Genomic DNA, 21,906 nt, shown 5'->3' with positions numbered 1-21,906 from the left:
GCTCAACTAGAGAGCTGACCACTCTCCTTTCATTATACAGGTCACTTCTAAAACATGACCAATTTGGCCTGAAATCTCATCTGTTTACATTTAGGAAAAAGACCTCTCAATACCCTTTAATCTCTGTACCAAACCAGTGTAATCTTAGCTGGGAGCCTTTTATTACACCTCTGAAAACAACCAATGACGCAGTATCCTTGAGAAAATGAATAGCTTTTAGAAAAAAGGGACCAGCTTTCTGACAGAGGAAACCTTATTTGGAGGATGTAACTTCCCATGTGACCCATATTGAAGAATGAGCAGATTCCACTTACTCCTATACAGGAAGGCAAGTGAGGATGTAAAGATATGTTACTATTCAGGTCAGTTTATTTAAGTTCACTTATTGCAAAGGGGGTGCAGGCTGGCTGGCTAGCATTTATACCCATCCCCAGTTGCCCTTGAGTGGTGATGAGCTGGCTTCTTGAACCGCTGCAGTCTGTGCTAGAAGTTGACCTGCTGAAGGAGAGAATTCTAGTTGCCTTAAGATCAGTAGTTGGCCTGGTTTAATAAACAGTAATCAGGGACATATTCTAATGGATCACTAAAATATAACTGGTGTCCTGTCTGTGCCTTCCTACCTGCCCTCTCTCTCCCTACAATTTTACCAGTAGTGGGAGTGGGACCAGACAGTCTGCCAGGGGTAGACCAATTGAGACCTATTTTTGAAAATAAAATTATTACACTTGGTTACCAGGCCCCCTGTGTCCTTTAGACCCACTGCACCCTTCTTGCCTCACTCTCCATATGCAATTTAGCAGAATGACATGGGCAGCTGACGTTCTGCTGGGAGGGATCCCCGTTTTTTTTTAAACTTGTTTTCACTCACTCTCGACTCCTCACCCCTGCATTAAGTTTGTTTCATTATGAGAAGCACGCGTATGACATCAGTTGTGCCCATGCGATAAATTATAATGCTGTCACCTTAGTTTTCATTTGAAATGCCTATTTTAAATATACGCATTAATAAAGAACATTAATATGACTCTCAAACGGCATCATTAGAATGTCATAACAAATGCTTGTATTATCAGAAAGGAAGTAAACATGTTAACACTATTATGCCCTATGTTTTTGAAGTTTATTTGTTTGTTTTCTCTCTCCAAGCAATAACTGTGATTCAGTTTAGGCAGATGATGTGCTTCTGGACTATGTCAGTATTTTTCAGTAGTGACTGCAAGTAGTAAGCTGTATTCCATGAAATTCCATGAAAGAGCAAGTCACTGATAATATACTTTATGGGGATTTGCAAGTACGAATGAACCTTCACACCCTATGCCACAATTTTACCAGTCATGGGAGTGGCACCAGGCACTCGATTGTTTGCTAAGTTTGAGAAATGTTGACAGTATTCTCCAGACTTAAAACTTTATGGTATAATTTTCTTCGTCTCAGGCAATACGCACTCCAACCAGGAATGATGCTGGGATTGAACTTCTTATGGAATATTACAACCAGCTTTACTTCATCGATAACCGTTTTTTCCCTCCCAATAAAAACATGGGTATCTTTTTTCATTGGTAAGTATCTTATTCAATGTTTATCATTTGTAGTTTTAGTATGAACTGTTGTTAATAACCATGGCTGATGAAACACTAGATATTCTGGTAATATAATCTTACACAGCCATTCCTTGATAAATTTTGTATTTGAGCCTATAGACTGGAGAAGTAAGCAACATTCATTTTATTTTCTGGCTTAAATAACAGGGTGACCTTTCTTCGAAGAGCAGTGACATGCTTACAATGATTAGACATGGTGTAGTTTCATTGATCAGTCGAATTCAACAGCAAATGATCTGTGAGAAACCTGTCATTGCATAAAATAATTGCCCAACATAATAATGAGGTTGTGTGATGGTTATTTTAGTTTCTTGCTTTAGTGTGCTTACATCACACGAGTCAGTTGTCATTCATAACATTTTGAGACTGTCACATTATAATGAAAAAAATTAGTAAGATTTAAACTTTTTTTCTTGTTTTGTAACAGTTCACATGCATATGTCACAGTTTATTGCATATTTCTGTTCCTATGTTATTATCTTAATTGTAAATAAAGTATAACTACAGATTTGATTTGGAAAGTAAAAATTGAAGATTGTGTTTTTCAAATAATACAGTAAACATCCCATAAATGAATGGTTGAAAATTAATTGTTTGTCCCCATGTCTAACTTCCCCTTTCATTGCACATTCTTTAATGTGCAGTTTTGACCTGATGTTGGAAATGCCCTTTTTTCTTTTGAAGGCCCAAGCTGTAAATTAAACATAAGATTCATTCTATTACACTATTGCAATCTAGAAACTAATAAGCGCTTCCAGTTGATGCTTCCAACGTGTATTTTAGACAATAAATTTTAAAAGGTTTGCCACTTATATGCTCTATAAATATAGTTGTGTTTCAGATTCTAAATTTTATTTGTGAAATTCTCCTAGTACTTGAGTGGCGAGGGAAATGGTGAGAAATTTGGGAGAATACAACCAGAATGAAAAAATTAGATTATTGAGATTGAGGAAAGTTAAAGTCTAAAGCTATTTTCCTCTAAAGGTTTCAATATCTAGATCAGAATCTCTACGGTAAATGGTGACTACCTTATTTGCAAACGTATTTGCATGTCAGTATCCAAAAATCTTTCTTCATTTATGTACAGTTCACTCCTCTTTCATGCACGAGTGAAAAACTATATGGTATCAATTTCCGACTTGAAAGATTGAGAAGTTACTGGGCAGATGAAACTTGCTATTTGCTTTGCATGTTCACCTTTGTTCACTTCATAGGTAGCAACTGATTCCACGCTTTGTCCACTGAGTCGGCATCAACAAAACGCACCACACCCCACCTCTTCCTCCGCTACATTGGTGACTGCAGTGGCGCCACCTCATGCTCCTGCGAGGAGGTTGAGCAATTCATCAACTTCACCAACACATTCCACCCTGACCTTAAATTTACCTGGACCATCTCTGACAACTCCCTTCCCTTCCTGGACCTCTACATCTCATTAATGACGACCGACTTGACACTGACATTTTTTACAAACCCACCGACTCCCACAGCTATCTGGATTACACCTCTTCCCACCCTACCTCTTGCAAAAATGCCATCCCATATTCCCAATTCCTCCGCCTCCACCGTATCTGCTCCCAGGATGACCAGTTCGACCACAGAACACACCAGATGGCCTCCTTCAGAGACCGCAATTTCCCTTCCCACGTGGTTAAAGATGCCCTCCAACGCATCTCGTCCACATCCCGCACCTCCGCCCTCAGACGTCACCCCTCCAACCGTAACAAGGACAGAGCGCTCCTGGTGCTCACCTTCCACCCTACCAACCTTCGCTTAAACCAAATCATCCACCGACATTTCCGCCACCTCCAAAAAGACCCCACCACCACAGGGCGGTATGGTTGATTGGTGCGGGTGTCCCGGGATATGTTTCCCTCCCCACCCCTTTCCGCCTTCCGCAAAGACCATTCCCTCCGTGACTACGTGGTCAGGTCCACACCCCCTACAACCTACCCTCCCATCCTGGCACTTTCCCCTGCCACCGCAGGAACTGTAAAACCTGCGCCCACACCACCTCCCTCACCTCCATCCAAGGCCCGAAAGGAGCCTTCCACATCCATCAAAGTTTTACCTGCACATCCACCAATATCGTTTATTGTATCCGTTGCTCCCAATGTGGTCTCCTCTACACTGGGGAGACTGGAGACCTAGCAGAGCACTTTAGGGAACATCTCCAGGACACCTGCACCCATCAACTAAACCGCCCTGTGGCCCAACATTTCAACTCCCCCTCCCACTCTGCCGAGGACATGGAGGTCCTGGGCCTCCTTCACCACTGCTCCCTCACCACCAGACGCCTCACCTTCCGCTTCGGAACACTTCAACCCCAGGACATCAATGTGGACTTCAACAGTTTCCTCATTTCCCCTTCCCCCACCTCACCCTAGTTCCAAACTTCCAGCTCAGCACTGTCCCCATGACTTGTCCTACCTGCCTATCTTCTTTTCCACCTATCCACTCCACCCTCCTCCCTGACCTATCACCTTCATCCCCTCCCCCACTCACCTATTGTACTCTATGCTACTTTCTTCCCATCCCCACCCTCCTCTAGCTTATCTCTCCACACTTCAGGCTCACTGCCTTTATTCCTGACGAAGGGCTTTTGCCCGAAGTGTCGATTTTACTGCTCCTCGGATGCTGCCTGAACTGCTGTGCTCTTCCAGCACCACTAATCCAAAACACCCATGTTGTTGTGGTCAATTTCAGACTAACTCACAAGTCACATCACACATTTTTTTGGATCTCAGTGATGCCTTGTAATGGTCTGGCCACAATACTGCTCACAACGACAGACCCATTCTTATGAATTTGTATAGAATGCATCTTGAATCTCTTTCTTAACGCATTCTCCTGTGTTTTCTTAAATGTTCACCACAGCATCTCTGTGTTACCTTACATTTTAGTGCATCACAGTTCTTCGACGTTATGTTGCCTTTCTTTTTAGTGCATTACTGTTTCAATGAAAACTTGTTAACTCTCAGCATCTCTGCCTTGACTAACTTTTTTTAATGCATGTAGAAAGTCAAACAGCTTGTCATGGTTGCCAGTATTGAATGATCAAGGGGTGGATATATTGTATGGCACCCTGCTACGTCAATGTCACATCTGTAGCATGTGCCAGCAGCTTTTGTGATAAACATGCTGCATGTGTTTCAACGAAACGGCAAGGTCTGAAAGTCTAAAGTAGTCCTTCATCAAGAGACCAGTCATGGGTGCTGTCACCCTTAGTCATGGGCACAGTCTGATCTCAGTCCAGCGGGTTGATGATACTGAATTGAGCATTTCGTGCTGTCAAAGTCAAAGTCAAAGTCAGGCTCACCTTCCAGTCCGGGAATTGAATCATGATCAACCCTGCAGATGGAGTCCACGCAGTCTGAAGAGTACAGCTAAGCCAGTCAAGAGTCAGTAGAGACCTCAGTTAGTGTTGGACTGTGCTCAGTCTGGGCTGTTTGACCAGTCAGCCCATATATTGGGCAGTACATTCGAGAAGGCTGCCCATTCTGTGTGTGAAACTGAAGGATGTTAATTGGAGCCATTGCACTGGGGCACACAGGATAATGCCCTTGAAGGGGGACAACGCCAAAAGGTTAAGGTCTGATATAGCAGAGGAAGGCACGTGACATTACGGAAGAGGATGTTTTTGCAAATCACCTTGGCTTCAATGGAGGGAAGATAGTAGATAGTGCTACTGAGTATAATTATATGGTAGATGTGGGGTGAGGGGTGAAATAGGGGTTATTGATTGTTTAAGATATTTAGGGAGCCACAGTGCTGATTAGGTTGACAGCCTAGGACATTTGAAGAGCAGGACAAAACTTGACTTTCAAGTAGAGCCTAGAAAACATGTTCAGCGGTGTAGCCATGACATCTTTCACTAAATCTTAACTACACAACAAGAAATAGCTGCCAGCACACACATAATGAGCAGGGTAAGTTTGATTTGCTTTGTGTGGAGGGTGCAACTACATTAATTAGGCTTACATAGATTCAGGCAGCCCAGTTTATGCAAAAGCAATTGCTGTTTTTTTTTTGTTAGTTCGTTCTTCACCTTCAAATTGTGAAATAAATGTTACCGCTTTCAACTGTTTGAAAGCTTTGCAACAAGACCTGTTCGTTGATTTTCTCAAGGGCTACTTTTGGATTTTTAGTGACTAATTTTTGGTTTAATGGGATTCTTTTTTCAGTCTTTCTAACTCCTTCATTAAATGATGTAACAATACCTTCTATAATTTGAAGAATTCACCAATATTCAAAGTTTGTGAGAAGATTTGTAGCTCGGGTGTTCGTTGATGTGATTCTGTTCGCCAAGCTGGGAATTTGTGTTGCAGACGTTTCATCCCCTGTCTAGGTGATATCCTCAGTGCTTGGGAGCCTCCTGTGAAGTTCTTTTGTGATGTTTCCTCCGCCATCACATCTAGGAATGGGAGTTGGTTGTCCTTTTCTTCTTCTCTAGTGAATCTGATTCCTGTGAGTGTGGCGTTGATGATCCGGTGTGTGTTCTCTATTTCTGTGCTTTTAATGATTACAAAGGTGTCACCCACATATCCACCCAGAGTTTGGGTTGAATTTGCGGTAAGACTGTTTGTTTTAATCTTTACATTACCGCTTCTGCTATGAGCCCAGAGATGGGTGAGTCCATGGGTGTGCCGTTGATTTGTTCATATATTTGGTTGTTGAATGTGAAGTGTGTTGTGAGGCACAGGTCCAGTAGTTTGAGTATGCCGTCTTTGTTGATAGGTTCCCCATCTTGTTGTCTGTTCTGTATGTCCAGCAGGTTGGCTATTATTTCTCTGGCTAGGGTTTTGTCGATAGAGGTGAACAGTGCAGTTATGTCGAATGAGACCATAGTTTCTTCCTTGTCTATGTGTATATTTCTGATAATGTCCAAGAATTCCTGTGTTGACTGTATAGAGTGTCTGGATCCGCTGATCAGGTGTTTCAGTTTCTGTTGTAGTTCTTTAGCAAGTTTGTGTGATGGTGGCCCTGGTGGCGATACAATGGGTCTGAGTGGGATGTCTGGTTTGTGCACTTTAGGTAGTCCATACAACCTGGGGGTGGTGTTGCTTTCAGGTTTCATTCTCTGTAGGTCAAACCTGGTTATCTAACCGTTTTTTTGCAGGTTCCTCAGTATGTTGTTTATCCTATTGGTGAGCTGTAGGGTGGGCTCAAACTCTCTCTCTCTTTTGGTAGGTGTTGGTATCTTCAAGTCGTTGTTGCGCTTTCTGGATGTACTCTGCTTTGTCCAGGATGACCATCATCCTGCCTTTGTCTGCTGGCAGTATGATTATGTTCTTATCATTTTTTAGTGTTTTTAGTGCTTCCCTCTCCTTGGTGTTGAGGTTGTGTTTGTCTTTTCCTTGTTATCAGGGGTATGATACTTTGTCTCACTGTTTGTTGTGTCTCTTCTGTCAGTCCATTGTTTCTGAGTGTGCATTCTAGTGCTGCTAGGAAGTCTGCTGTCTTGGCGTCCCTGTGGTTATAGTTGAGTCCCTTGGCCAGTATTGTTCCTTCCGTGTCTGTGAGCTGTCTGTGGGAGAGGTTTCTATCCCAGCTATGTGTTGTGGTGTCCTCTCTGTTGTGTGTTAGTTTCGCCATTTTTTCTTTTAGTGCCGTTTTTTTTGCAGTGTGTGGTCCTGTTCTGTCCTATGGTGATGGCCTGTTCTGTGGTCCGGGTCCATTTCTGATTGGTGGTTTTTGAAATTAACAATTTTTGGCGTGCAATTTCTTGTCTGTATTTGTGTAATCTGTTGTGTGCATCTGTAATCATTACCTGAATCCGTTCTGTCTGGCTGTGTCCCTGGCTTGTGGGTTGTTGACTGTTGGTCTGTATCTGACACATGGTGGAAGGATTCGATTCTTTCGGCATTCGTGCAGGAACCGGAGTTGTTCGTATGTGGCGCTTAGGCGGTTGGCACAGGATTCCCATTTCCTGGCTTGTCTTCGCGTCTCTCATACTATTATAGGACAAGCCAAACAGAAAACAACCAGGGAATTCCTAGAGGCATGGCACTCATCCACAGATTCAATCAACAAACACATCGACCTGGACCCAGTATACCGGCCACTGCAGCGGACAGCTGGAACTGACAACCGGAAGCGACAGAGACAAACCACTATAAATGCAGGAGGAAACAATGCAGGAGGAAACAACACAGAAGCGCTTCACAGGAGGCTCCCAAGCACTGAGGATGTCACCTAGACAGGGGACGAAACGTCTGCAACACAAATTCCCAGCTCGGTGAACAGAACCACAACAATTCACCAATATCTCAATAATTATCATCATTCATCATCACACAAGGAGAGCATTAACCTCCTTGACATCCCAGTATTTAAATTGACCCAAGACAATAGATATGAGTCAAACAGCAAATACTATTTTTTTTTAAAATGTGTCTGACACACCTCTAGACAAGAAAAAGTTGTCATCCTAAACAGCTTTCTGCAGGCTGGTGAGGTCACAGCAGTACCATTACATAGATATCTCTATGTATATATAGCCACTACCTAAAGTAATTCATAGTATATAAAATGCTTTGAAATGGGATAATTGCAAACCTTCATGAAATAAAACTATTCTCTACAAAGTTATGCAACTGAAACAATCTCACATCCAGTACATTCCTTCCCCAGTGTAATAACTCCTGAATTCATGAAGCTTTAATCTAAAGATTCCAAATTAATTTGCAGGGAATACATTGACACAGTTGATCTGTTTCCATTTAGATAAGTGTTCCTATATTGAAACATTTAAACTGTCTTTCCCTTCCTGGTTTTCTCTCCCTATTTGTACTCTTTTCATCCTTTGCAGATGCTTCCCTCAATCTCAAACCTTTTCAGTTCCTCTTTCTTTGCATCCCCTCTTTCCTCTACACCCCACCCATTCTACCAGGTCCTTCCCCATACCCTGTAGCTCCCCTCTCCACACATCACAGCCCCACTTCCCTGCCTCAGCCCTTAGGTCTTGCTCCATACATATTCTGCCCCACTCCTGAGCCTGCCTACTGATTTCCCAGGCCTTGTCCCTTACACACTTTTTGTGTTTCTGCTTGCACTTTCTCTGATTGCCACCATTTACCTCATTCCTCTAATTACACTATATCAAAAACAGAAATTGCAGGCAAAATTCAGCAGGTCTGAAAGAAACAGAATTAATATTTTGAGTCCATGGCCTCTTCGTCCAACCTTTTGTCCGTAGCAAGCATGGGAGAAAACCAGTGTCTGTTTGGAAGTGAAAAGGGAAAATATGCTGGAGAAATGCTGCAGGTTTTACAGTATCTGTGGAGAAAGAAACAGAGTTAACGTTTGAATCCAGTGTGACTCCCTTGTGATTAAAGAAACAACTGTTCACCATTTCCTTCCATTTTGTTTATGGAAGGGTGATTTTTCTCTGAGTAGCTGATGCTGACCCAGTGAGTGGATTTTACTGGTTGATTTTGGAAGCAGGTACATACCATCCTGGTGTATTTTCAGCCTTGTCAAGTAAGTACTCCCCCAGATACCCCAACCAGATGTTTGGTTGAGTGAGTTTTTACCTGTTTCTCCTCCTTTTAACAGTTCATCCTGCTCTACGTAGCTGCAGTATGTTCTCTTAACCTGGTCCTTTTCATAATGGATACTCACCATGTCTTTTATATCTGAGAATTTATTTGCACAGAAACCTTAATATCAGCCATTGCCACATGTCACAATAGTAAGAAAGAACTCAATTGACATTTAACCTTGTGTTCAAGTAGTTGATAATTCCTTTAAATAGAGCCAGTTTCGAGTCCTTTGTGTTCTTTAGTATGTGTTTAGCTGTATGAGTGTAAAGCAGGGAAATGACTGGAGTGCCAAAATGGTGCAATTAGCATCAAATCAATATTGAAAATTGATTGTTGTCTTGACCTACCTGGTCTGCATATATTTGGTAGGTGTTAGCAACGTGCACACTAATATATTTCCCAAGATGTAATGGCACACATAGCTACCCAATGCAATTTTACATATATAGTCCTTCATAATCAGCATGCCCCTTGTATACTAAGTGAAAGCTTGCTGAGGTGTTGGTGATCAAATGGGCTGAAGTGACAATATCAACTTAGATCATCGGGGATGATGTTGTTAAGTCCCATGTTAGATATTAGCTAGTACAGACATAGTCATAAATGTAACACATTCATCTGCTTTTAGTGGAATTAACATAACCCAGAAAATACTGAAGGCAGAACCAAACAGAAACTCTGCTTTTTAGCATTACTGCAGGTTTACAGTTAAATGCTTTCTACCAATCAAATGATTTCATTTTTAAAAAAAATCCCAAATAACTATGGATGCTGAAAATCAGAAGCAAGATTAGAAATAGTTGGAAAAGCTTAGCAGGTCTGGCAGCATGCATGGAAACAAGCACAGGGAATGTTTCAGATCCAGTGGCCCTTCTTCAGAACTCTTCATTTATTCATTCAGTTTTTAATCTGTTTTCTCCTTCCCTACCTCTTGACAGGTATGACTCTTTGACTGGTGTTCCTTCTTATCAACGGGCTCTAGCTTTTGAAAAGGGAAGCATTCTGTTCAACATTGGAGCACTATATACGCAGATTGGGGCACGACAGGACCGGACCACTGAGGAGGGCATTAATTATGCCATAGATGCCTTCCAAAAGGCAGCAGGTGAGTTTTCATTGGTTAGGTGGAATAATTATTTATGTTTGAATAACTATATAAGCAACTGAAATGAAAGTATAAGCCTATCTTTGTGAAATGATGTTTTATGCTGATCAACGTGTTATGATTTCCACTAAGACATACATATGCCACAACAGAATGACACAGTACTTAAAAATCTGTGTTTTAGTTTCAGAATCCTTTTTCTCCATTCTAAAATACACATTATTTTGTTTGAGATTGGCACTTGGCATCTTAAAGAATAGTTTGTTTTTAGTCCCTGAAATTTGTTAGATCCACATGTTTTGCTTTATATTTTGCATTTACTCTGATAGAACTTTCTGTTATGGCATTGGCCAAGATATGCTGATATTATTGGAAATCATTGGAGTAGTGCAGACTGGAATTGCTAGTTAATACCCTGCGGAATTCTTGACATAGGTGATTCTGTGGAAATTTTCCCAAAAACAATGCCCCTGTGTTCAATTGCTACGAGAATGTCTATGAAGATCGGATAAAGGGATTAAGTTTATATAGTCATTCAGAAAAAAAAAGTTAAAAATCTAGTCCAACTCTTGAGTAACTGCTAAACTGGCTCTTGGTTTACCACTGACTCCCCAATTTCACCTCTGTACTCCCCCACCCGATCAGGACCCAAACACATCCCAACTTGGAGACACGCAAGCTCCCAAATTCTCCCCACAGCCTGACCTAACCCACCTGGACACAAGCCTATTCTACTGTTGCCAGAAACCCAACCTGACCCAGTGCTGCTGGAGCTACCATCCTCCTGTCTTGTCACAGCCTGACACTGCTGGAACTGAGACACTTTCAATCCGGCCTGACTTTCAAGTCACTTGAAAGAAGTTCTGGGATTTACGTATTAATCGAACGAAGCCTGCATACTCATTCTAAATGATTAAAGACTTAACAGCAATCTAGGTTTGTTCAATGCATTGCATCAGTTGTATGACACTTTGATCTTTTACTTTAAATTCTGTGTCTTATAATCCTGCCCCACTAGATACCTGACAAAGGGGCAACGCTCCGAAAGCTTGCACTTTCAAATAAACCTCTTGGAATATAACCTGGTGTTGTGTGATTTTTAACTTGGTCCACCCCAGTCCAACACCGGCACCTCCACATCAGCAATAATATAGGTTAATTGGTAAATTAATTTCATCCTTTGCACGTAGCACCTTATGTACTTACAAACCTAAAACTGATTCACTTCCAAAGTGCTGAATTGGATTTGAAACATAGAGGTGTGATTGAATGTTAATGTAGTTTGTTGAAGGCTTTTTTTCTCCATGTATCACCAATCATATTCTAAACACTGCTTATGTTGTGTTCTGTATATGCCTATATATCATATTCAACTTCAGGTGCATTGAACTACTTGAAAGAAAATTTCTTCAATGCACCAAGCCTCGATATGAGCACTCCATCCCTCAACATGTTGGTTCGTCTGATGATTGCACAAGTACAGGAATGCGTCTTTGAAAAGGTGATAGTGACGGGAGTTAAGGATGAGTTCTTAACGCAGCTACAGTGTGCACAGGAAGCAGCAAGGGTAAGAAATGAAAAATAATGTTTGCGGAGATGTGTTCCTTCTCCCATGCTGCCGGCGCTTATATTGGCACTAACATTTTCCATAACCATGAATGAGTTACAAAAGAATCAATAATAACCTATTAAAAGTGACTTAAGAATAAATGTGGTTAAAATAGATGCTTGATGACTATTGTGGAGACTGAAGGGTAATTTCCTATGCAGTAAAACATCTGACTGTATTACTTTTTAAGCAGGTCAATTGGAAACTGTCCTGTACCTTTTCAAACATCTTAAATGATTTAAGTTGTGTTTTGCATATGCCTCATTTCTTCTGATCCAAGGATGAGCCTTCAAATGGTGGCAGTGAGATTGGACTTTTTTTAAAAATGTATTCAGTGAGTGATATGACTAACTTATAAATAGATCACTAACTTATTGCACTAATTTTATTTTGGTAGTGCTCCCAGCTCACAATGTGCGTGCCACATGATTGGCAGCCACTACCACCACTGCCATTACGACCCTTTGGAAGTCTTGAAAATTTGAATGCAATCTTAATTCCTTTCAAATCTGATTTTGCTCTTAGATGTGTTTTCCAGCAGCTTGATAATGAGGAGCAGAAACCTCAGATGTGGCTTATTTTGCTATTTTTATGCACTGTTCAACCCTTTAGCATGAAGTTTCTGAAGCTGTTAGTAGGGTTATAGAGACATAGAATCCTATAGCATGGAGACAGGCCCTTTGGCCCAAACTGGTCCATGCTGACCACACGAACCCCACTTCCCTGCACTTGGCCCTTATCCTTCTAAACATATCATATCCTTGTAATTGTCCAAATGCCTCTTAAATGTTAATGTACCCACCTCAACCACTTATACTGCCAGTTCAATCCATCTCCGCACAACTCTGTGTCAAAAAAGTTGCCCCTCCAGGTCCCTTTTATTTTTTCCCCTCTAACCTTAAACTGATGTCCTCTAGTCCTCAATTCCCCAACTCTGCAGAAAAAGACCTGAGTGCATTCACCTTATCAATGCCTCTCATGATCTCTTCCCCACACCCCCCCGCCCCCCCTCCCCCAAGTCTCTTAAGCTGTAAAAAGTTCTAGTTGTCCAACCTCTCCCTGTAACTCAGACTGTTAAGCCCAAGCAGCATCCTTGTAAACACTTAACAACATCCTAGTGCTGAACTATACTGAATTAATGTGGTAATATTACTCTGTGACATTACCAGAAGAAACTTGAGGACAATTGAGATCAGGTAGGGATGCTAATCCCTATGCTTAGCTTTTATTTTGTGTCTAATTTCCAGTATATTAAGATATTTTTGAGAGCTCCACAGACAGGGAGCTGTATTACTACATAGCAACACATTGTCATTTCAGTAATATAGACTTGATTTTGCTGTCCTGAATCATTATTTTACTGTTATTTAGGTGGCAGATGTGTACTCCTTGGTCTATCAGACAATGACACAACCCCCAGTGAAAAATTATGTTCCATTCTCTTGGACAACTATGGTTCAGGTGAAATCTGAGTATTTCAAGGCCATTTCTCACTATTATGCAGCAATCGCACTATGTGACCATATAAGTAAGTGTTGTGACAAAATCCAATATAGTTTGTTTTATAATTTGATATGTAACTATAAAGCTTACAATATGAATTTATAATTGTTCATATAAGAAGTGGCTGTATAGATAGTAGTGACATTGTTTATAATCTTGCAAAATTCCCTAGGTTCTTGAAGGTTTGGAAAATGTACTATTTCTGAAAGAAGGAAACCGAAAACTGTAGGCCATTTAGCCTTGCATCTGTCTTAGGGAAATTGCTAGAATCAAGTAATAAGGAAGTTACAGCAAAATACTCAGAAAATAATTAAGTGATCAGGCAGAGTCCGTATGTTTTGAGAAAGAGAAATTGTGTTTGTAACCTAAAACTATTTAAAAATAAGGGGCTTTGCTTTTAAGATGAGGACCATATTTTTTTGAGAATTGATTCTTTGCCTTAAAAGTATTCGGTGAATTCACTTCCAACACTTTCTGGGGATGAGAATGCCAGGGGTTGGAGCATTCTTGACCCTTAAAGGGTGTCATGGGTTATCATGGGCTGGCAGTAATCTGGAGTTAAGTCACAATCAGATCAACCGTGAACTCAATAAAGTAGCAGAACAGGTTGGGGGGGCCAAATGGCCTACTCCTACTCATAAATACATGCAAAGATATGAATTATAAGAGTCATTCTATATGCAGTAAGTGCACTTGGCTGTGCTAAGTGTCTAAAGTATTGGTAAACTTGGAAGGAAGTCTACTTAAAGTAATATTAGGATTCTTTTAAAATTTTTATCCAAGTTACACACCTACATGGTGTAGCTAGAGCAACTGTGGAATATACTAAGGTCACAGGGGTCATCTACACTGTAATGCAAGTTAGAAGGTATCTGAAACATGAATGAGAAGAGGCAATGTATTTAGTCACTATTGTAATAACCTACGCTATACCAACTCGGCTGTCAGCCATGACTGTTACAAGAAATAATGACAGGACGTTTAAAGGCCAAATTAAATGCTAATTTATTGATGGGGTTTGAACTGTACAACACAGTATTACAAGAAGCCATGCCTTCAATCGCCCAGTAAGCAGTTACCTCCTGCTAATTGTGTGATCCAGTGTGAGACCAAGCTATCCTGACTTAAGCTTGCAATCACCTTTCTTCTCAAAAAGGGGAGGCTGTTCCATTGACAAGATTATATTAATCCATAAAAATATACTTTAAGTTACAATTTTTTTAATTGGGTGTATAATTCTTTGTTCAAATCATTGTGTTAAATGCCTCTTCAACAAGTAACATGCATTTAAACCAGTTTGGTAAGTTTACATTCACCTGTGGCTTTTTTTTTGTGTATATGGCTTACACTGGCTATGGTACCATTTATTGCCCATCATTAAAAGGTTGCATTTACTTTGAGAATTTTTATCTGTATCAACTACTCATCTTACCTGATAAAGTGCATATGTACAAGTCATGACCATACTTCAAGTGAATAATCCAAGCTTTTTGAATTAGTGACTTATAAACTACCCCTTGGAGAATGAAAGACCAGTTTATTTTACACATCGTATGAATGAAACATGTCTTATAGTTCATCTGTGTTTCAAAAGAAGATACCATCAATGAATGCCAGTTTTTGTCTGTCTTTTCTGCAGCTTTCAAATAGCCCGACACTCTGTCTCAACTGAATTGGTGTTGAAATATGTCAATCCCATGAGCTTGTATTATTACAAGAATGGGCTTGATTTAACTGATTCAGGAGGAGTGAGTCCACACCTTGCATTCCCAACTGATTAGCGATGTTATGTGGATGTGTATCTCTTAGTTCCCGTTAAGTTCTGTGGAATCGGGCCAGCTTCCTAGGGATTTGTGGCTCATCATCACTCAGGGAAGTTGTGAACCATGGTCTGGATACAGGGACATCTTAAAAGATGACTTCAAGAGACTTTGACCATGCCAGCTCCTGTCCTCCACCCATCCCCAATGGTCCCTCCTAGCTTTTGTGCCAACTCATAGCAGTTCCAGACCCATTCATCCAATATGTTTACTCTTTACAGAAAGAGTAAACCTCCCCCCCCCCCCCCCCCCCCCACCCCCCCCCACCACCACCATGTATAGGCATATGTGAAAAGCAGCTATTCGAAATGTTAAAAAAAATTACTGCTGCAAGAATCTTCCAATCAACCAGACCTTTAAAATAGCAATAACAGAAACTATAAGCACTTGGTACTTCTTTACTTGGTATGGATAAACATTCAACCAGTGACAAATAGATCACTAAATTAAAAGCTTATTAAACTATCAATCAAGGAATTGAAATAGATGCACTCAGAGGAAAGCATTATTTCATAGCTTTACAAGCATTTCCTTGCTGTAATCTAATTTGTTACAGACTCTTTATTCACACGAAATGCCAAGCATCATAGTTTCTGTTATTGATACTTTAAAGGTCTGATTGACTGGCACTTGTTACTGCAACTTCTTAAAAAATGATTTTATTTTTAAGCATTTCTACTTATGCTATTATTGCTATAGGGTTAATTTGTTCTGAATAGAGTTTATACTGGGTGAATGAGTATGAAAGGTGATATGAATTGGCTTTGAAGACTTTGAGCCTTTGTGGGTAGGTGGGGGCATGATGGGGCAATTGAAAATAGATGAGAGGATGTGAAGGCTTGAGAACCTAATATTTGACAAAACTGGGACAAAGTCTCAGATCTGTGACAAGTCATTTGAAGAGCCTGCCTTAAGTACTTGACAACTGTCTCTGATCTATGTACAGGGATGCAGGACTGGCTTCATCCCTTACCTATGCACAAAGCACCCCAATGAAAATTTTGCCAGTTTGGAACCTTGTCCTGAGGCAGGTGCACTGATGCAAGTGCAGTTTCCCAACTAGAGCTACCCACATTAATGGTGAAAAACTTGTCCTATTTCCATGGGTTTGGGTCTGTAAAACCCAATGCAACATGTAAATATTGTCAGACTTCTGACCTGATATTAATGTGAAGCAAATCTTTTATTTGTTTTCAAAATCAGAAGTTGTTGGAAAAGCTCAGCAGGTCTGGCAGCCTCAGTGAAGAGAACTCAGAATCAGTCCTTTGAGGAAGGGACACTTGAGCTGAAATGTTAGCTCTGATTTCTCTGAAGAGCATCCTAACCAGCCCTAGCCCCCTACCCTATCCCCACAGCCCTGCATTTACCATGGCTAATCCAACTAGCCTGCACATCGTTAGATACTATGGGGCAATTTACTATGGCTAGTCCACCTAACCTGCACATCTTTGGTCTGTGGGAGGAAACTGGAGCACCTGGTGAAACTCGTGCTGACCTGGGGAGAATCTGCAAACTTCACACATACAGTTACCCAAGGCTGGAATCAAACCCAGGTCCGTGGTGGCTGCGAGGCAACAGTGCCAACCACTGAGCCACCATGCTGCCCATGACCCAAGTTTCCTATTCTGTCCTGAGAACCAAAGTACGTCATGGGCCATAAATATTTATAGACACTTGCTTTATTGACCTAGAGCTATGTACCATGGCAGTGAAAAAATGACATTCACATTTACATGCAGGTAATGTTGCAGAGGTGAAGAAAAGTAACCTTGGTGTTAGGTGGATGTGATGCTGAAAACTTTACTAACTCTTAAACAATGCTGAGATGCATGCCACTCAGCTTAAGTGGGCAGTTAATAAGTCAAACATGCATGAATGTTTTGTGACGAATGAAATCTCTGAAAGTTGCATGTTGTAGGGAGAATTTGAGTGAGAAAAGGACATTTTGAAAGAAATATTCTTGCGTTTTTTTTCAGTGGGTCCTGATGAGGAGGAAAGTGAACAAGTCAAGGCTCTTCAACAGCTTCATGTGACAATGCCTGAGGGTCCGTCATTAATCACAGTACTGAAAGATAAAGAAGAGCGACGCAAATTAGGTGTGCATTGGCAACAATTTTATAAGACAAAATATTTCACTATATTTTTTCAAATAAGTTAATCCTGTTGAGAAACTGCTTAAGCTTTCAACACTTAAATGAGAACCTTGCTAGTGAGTGGCCTATTTACATGCACTAATAGTTCATTATTACTTAATCTTCCCTCATCTATATGTTGCTTGTTGAAGGTGAAAGAAGTCACGTGGGAGATGCAGAGACTGATTTCATAAAAAATACACCTTTGAAATTAGAGGTGTTGAGAAGTCAGTGTAGGTTATTAATGACCTTACATGTGTAATAGATTTTTTTAAAAAAATGAACTCTCCAAGATAATGGATGGGAAGCTTGTTTATATGAGAATGTTCAAGCGTGTTGCTTGCAAAAGTAGGGCTGGATCCAGAAATTGTTGTTCTTGTGGATTTTTTTTTATTGTTTGTTCAGCATCTGTTTGGACTAAAATTAATTTAATATCTGTCTTGGGGAGAATGCTGGAGTATTAAAAAGAAATTCATAAAAAAGCAGACTGAGTAGGGCTTCATGAATGGGAAAATCATGCTTGACCAATTCATTAAAAGTTGTTTGAGGAATTAAAATGCAATATAAATAAAGGTGAACCTTTAGATGTAATATATTGCAATTTTTTCAAAAGATGTTTGATAAGGTACCATATGCAAAGCTACTTAATGAAATTAGATTCCATGATGTTTGGGGATGTAAATAGAGTTTTGGCTAACTAATAGATCAAGGCAGCATTTTAAGTATTGAAGTCTCTAACTAATGGAGAGCTGCAAAGATCAGTGCTGGGACAACAACAATTTGCAATATGTTTCAATGGCTTGAATGCCAGAAGTGAATGTAGTATTGCCAAGTTTGTGAATGCAACTTTTATGTGGGGATGCAAGTTTGAGGATGACACAAAAATAGATAGGAAGACAAGTGTTGGGGATGACATAAAATATCTGTGCAGAGATTCAAACAGGCTACATGAATGGGCAGAAATCTGGCAGGTGGGAAATTTTGATATTATGCACTTTGGCAGGAAGAATAGTAGAATGTTGTTAAATGCAGACGACTGCAAACAAAACTGCAGCACTGAGGGATTTGGAGGTCCTCGTCACAAAAAGCTAACATCCAAGTTCAGCAAGTAATAGGGAAAAGATATGAATTTTGGCCTTTATTTAAAAGGAACTGGAGTATAAAAATAGGGTGGCCTTGGTAAAATTGTACAAGGGCCACAACTAGAATAATGTGAGCAGTTTTGAGCCCCTTACCTAAGGAAACATTTACTGACAATGGAGGCAGTCCAGAGCAAGTTCGCAAGATTGATTCCAGTAAGGAGGAATTGTCTAATGTGAAGAGGTTGAATAGGGTGGGCTTAGTCTCATTGGAGTTTAGAAGTATTAGTGATTCCTTATTGAATCATGCCATTTGGCAGGGTAGATGCAAAGAGGTCATTTCCCTTGGGAAGATCTAGGATCAGACGGCATAATCTCAGACTGACGGTTGGCCAATTTTAAGACAGATGAAGAGGAAATTCTTCTCTGTGGGGAGTGAATCTGTGGAATTCTTTACTGAAGGCTGTCAAGGCAGGGTTGTTAATCTATTCAAGGTTAAGATAGATTGAGAGTTTCAAACAATAAGGGAATCTGTGTGGGAATAAAGCTGGAAAATGGAGTTGAGCAACTCTTGCATGATCTTGTTGACTGGCAGAGTAGACTCAATGAGCCGAATGACCTACTTTGCTTCTGTGTCCTTTCATCTAAGTTTAGAGGTTTGGAAACATTTAATCTCGATCTGTGGTCTGCATTAATTTGTTCACTGGTTGAGTACATGAAGATAGTACTAAATTACCTGGACTAGGGAGTGAAAGTAGACCTTGAATTGTGCTTGTAATTAATAATGATCACTTTACTTAATTGGTGCATTCCTGAGCTTGGCTGAATGCATTTTTTTAATGAAATATCCCACTCACTTACTTTCCAGTCACACAATGAAGAATGGATATTGTTGTTTACTTCAAGCTGTGGAGCCATTACTGCATATTAATTTCTTCAGCAAAAGAATTGAGGGAAGCAATTGGACTGGGGAGAGAGGGAGGAAGAAGAAGGAGGAGGAAAATCAAAACTATCCATTTAGTTTGATTTACTTTGGCAGTTCAAAAACAGTTTTTTTTGTATTTCAAGGGTGATTAATAGTTTTGTGTAATTTATTAATTTACCTATGTAAAATAAATAAGATTATTTCATGTTTGTCTTGCAGCAGTACAACCAAATAGTTTTGATGTTGTCTTGGGTGGGAGGAAGAAAGATCATTTTTTCACTTAATATTAGAATGGTTTTGACAGGAAGTTCTGCTAACCTCATATTATTCAAGAGAATGCTGTCAAAAATGGTATAAATTTGCAGTTTACAATCTTCATTGTCATCTAGTATTTCCAGAATTATCAGTATTCAGTGCCACCTAGTGTGTTGAAACAGAATTACAGTACTGTCAAAATAAAAACAAATGCTCAAATCTTTCAATCTGGTTCATAGAGTCATAGAGATGTACAACTCGGAAACAGACCCTTCAGTCCAACAGAATTCCTATTTCCAGCCCAGATCAGACAAAATTTATCTTTGTACGATTACTTTGGGCTTGACTTCTCATGCAGGATCCATCCCAAGAGACATGGTGCAGCAAACTATGCAGGTAGCTTTAGAGTGAATCTTCTCAGAATCATGACCTCTTTTAAGCAATACTTACTGTATTCAAAGCTGTAAAATGTTTAAAGATATCAAAGCCACTTTGACAAGCTACTAAGAGAAGCTAAGTTGCTGATGGGTTACGGCAGCCAGTAAGTCATAGGTTAGAGGTGGCAGGTAAGTGGGTAGGGGTAGGGTTTCTGGAGGACCGTCAGTTTTAAAGTTAGTGAAGAGATGTTGTGGTTCTGTTCACCGAGCTGGGAATTTGTCTTGCAAACGTTTCGTCCCCTGTCCAGGTGACATCCTCAGTGCTTAGGAACCTCCTGTGAAGCGCTTCTGTGCTGTTTCCTCCGGCATTTATAGTGGCCTGTCTCTGCCGCTTCCAGTTGTCAGTTCCAGCTGTCCGCTGTAGTGGCCGGTATATTGGGTCCAGGTCGATGTGTTTGTTGATAGAATCTGTGGATGAGTGCCATGCCTCTAGGAATTCCCTGGCTGTTCTCTGTTTGGCTTATAATGGTAGTGTTGTCCCAGTCGAATTCATGTTGCTAGTCATCCATGTGTATGGCTACTAAGGATAGCTGGTCGTGTTGTTTTGTGGCTAGTTGGTGTTCATGGATACGGATCGTTAGCTGTCTTCCTGTTTGTCCTATGTAGTGTTTTGTGCAGTCCTTGCATGGGATTTTGTACACTACATTGGTTTTGCTTAGCATGCAAGGACTGCACAAAACACTGCATAGATCATTATAAATCCTATCTCTTATAATCCTTTCCAAAACCTTTCCTACAACAGAAGTAAGGCTCACTGGTCTATAATTACCTGGATCATCTCTTCAGCCCTTCTTGAACAAGAGCACAACATTTGCAATCCTCCAATCCTCTGGTAAACCTGTAGACAATGACGACTCAAATATCAATGCCAAAGGCTCTGCTATCTCCTCCCTAGCTTCCCAGAGAGTTCTCGGATAAATCCCATCCGGCCTAGGGGACTTGTCTACTTTCACTCCTTCTAGAATTGATAACACCGCTTTGTAACTAACCTCAATCCATTCTAGTCTTAATATCTCGTATCTCATTCTTCTCCTCTACAATATTCTCCTTTTCCTGAGTGAAAACCAATGAGAAATTTTCACTTAGCACCTCTCCAATCTACACAGGGTCCCCACTCAAATTCCCACTTCTGTCTTTGACTGGCCCTATTCTTACCCTAGGCATCCTTTTATTACTCACATACCGATAGAAAGCTTTGGGGTTCTCCTTTACTCTATTTGCTAAAGACTGCTCATGTCCTCTCTTTGCTCTTCTTAACTCTCTCTTTAAATCCTTCCTAGCTGATCTGTAATTCTCCATCGCCTCATCTGAACCATCTTGTCTCATCAACACATAAGCCTCCTTCTTCCGCTTAACAAGAGATGCAATTCTGTAGTAAACCTCGGTTCCCTTACCTTATCATTTCCTCCATGCCTGACAGGAACATACCTATCAAGGACGCACAATATCTGTTCCTTAAACCAGATCCTTTCCATTGTCTGCATCCCCTGCATCTTGCTATCCCATTCAATGCATCCTATTTCTTGCCTAATCGCACTATAATTGCTCTTGCCCCATCGATGACTCTTGACCTGTGGCATGTACCTATCCCTTTCCATCGCAAAACTAAACGTAACTGAATTATGGTCACTCTCTCCAAAGTGCTCATCTTCACCTAAATCAGACACCTGGCCTGGTTCATTACCAAGCACCAGATCCAGTCGCTCTCATTGGCCCTTCGACATACTGTGTCAGGAAACCCTCCTCTACACATTGGACAAAAACTGATCCATCTGACTTACTAGATTTATAGGTATTTCCTTAATAATTAGAAATATGTCTATATATTTACTGAGACTATTGTCTGTATAAAAGAATTCCACAAATTCACTACACTCTTAACAGAAGAATTCTTCT

The 21,906-nt window shown here is 40.5% G+C and overlaps 1 protein-coding gene across 2 annotated transcripts in view; it reads left to right on the top strand.

Annotated features, from left to right (window-relative positions):
* The window catches only part of rhpn1 (rhophilin, Rho GTPase binding protein 1), a 91,953-nt gene that overhangs the window by 52,250 nt on the left and 17,797 nt on the right, over nucleotides 1-21,906 (top strand). For both annotated transcript variants that reach the window (XM_072570018.1, XM_072570016.1), the window contains exons 6-10: nucleotides 1,435-1,559; nucleotides 10,084-10,250; nucleotides 11,630-11,817; nucleotides 13,231-13,387; nucleotides 17,159-17,278. In XM_072570018.1, the coding sequence (XP_072426119.1) occupies nucleotides 1,435-1,559; nucleotides 10,084-10,250; nucleotides 11,630-11,817; nucleotides 13,231-13,387; nucleotides 17,159-17,278 (757 nt within the window). The remainder of the gene's footprint in view (nucleotides 1-1,434; nucleotides 1,560-10,083; nucleotides 10,251-11,629; nucleotides 11,818-13,230; nucleotides 13,388-17,158; nucleotides 17,279-21,906) is intronic.

The sequence above is a fragment of the Chiloscyllium punctatum genome, chromosome 5 (genome assembly GCF_047496795.1).
Source record: "Chiloscyllium punctatum isolate Juve2018m chromosome 5, sChiPun1.3, whole genome shotgun sequence".
In the NCBI taxonomy this organism is placed as follows: Eukaryota; Metazoa; Chordata; class Chondrichthyes; order Orectolobiformes; family Hemiscylliidae; genus Chiloscyllium; species Chiloscyllium punctatum.
This window is presented reverse-complemented; position numbering and strand designations above follow the sequence as displayed.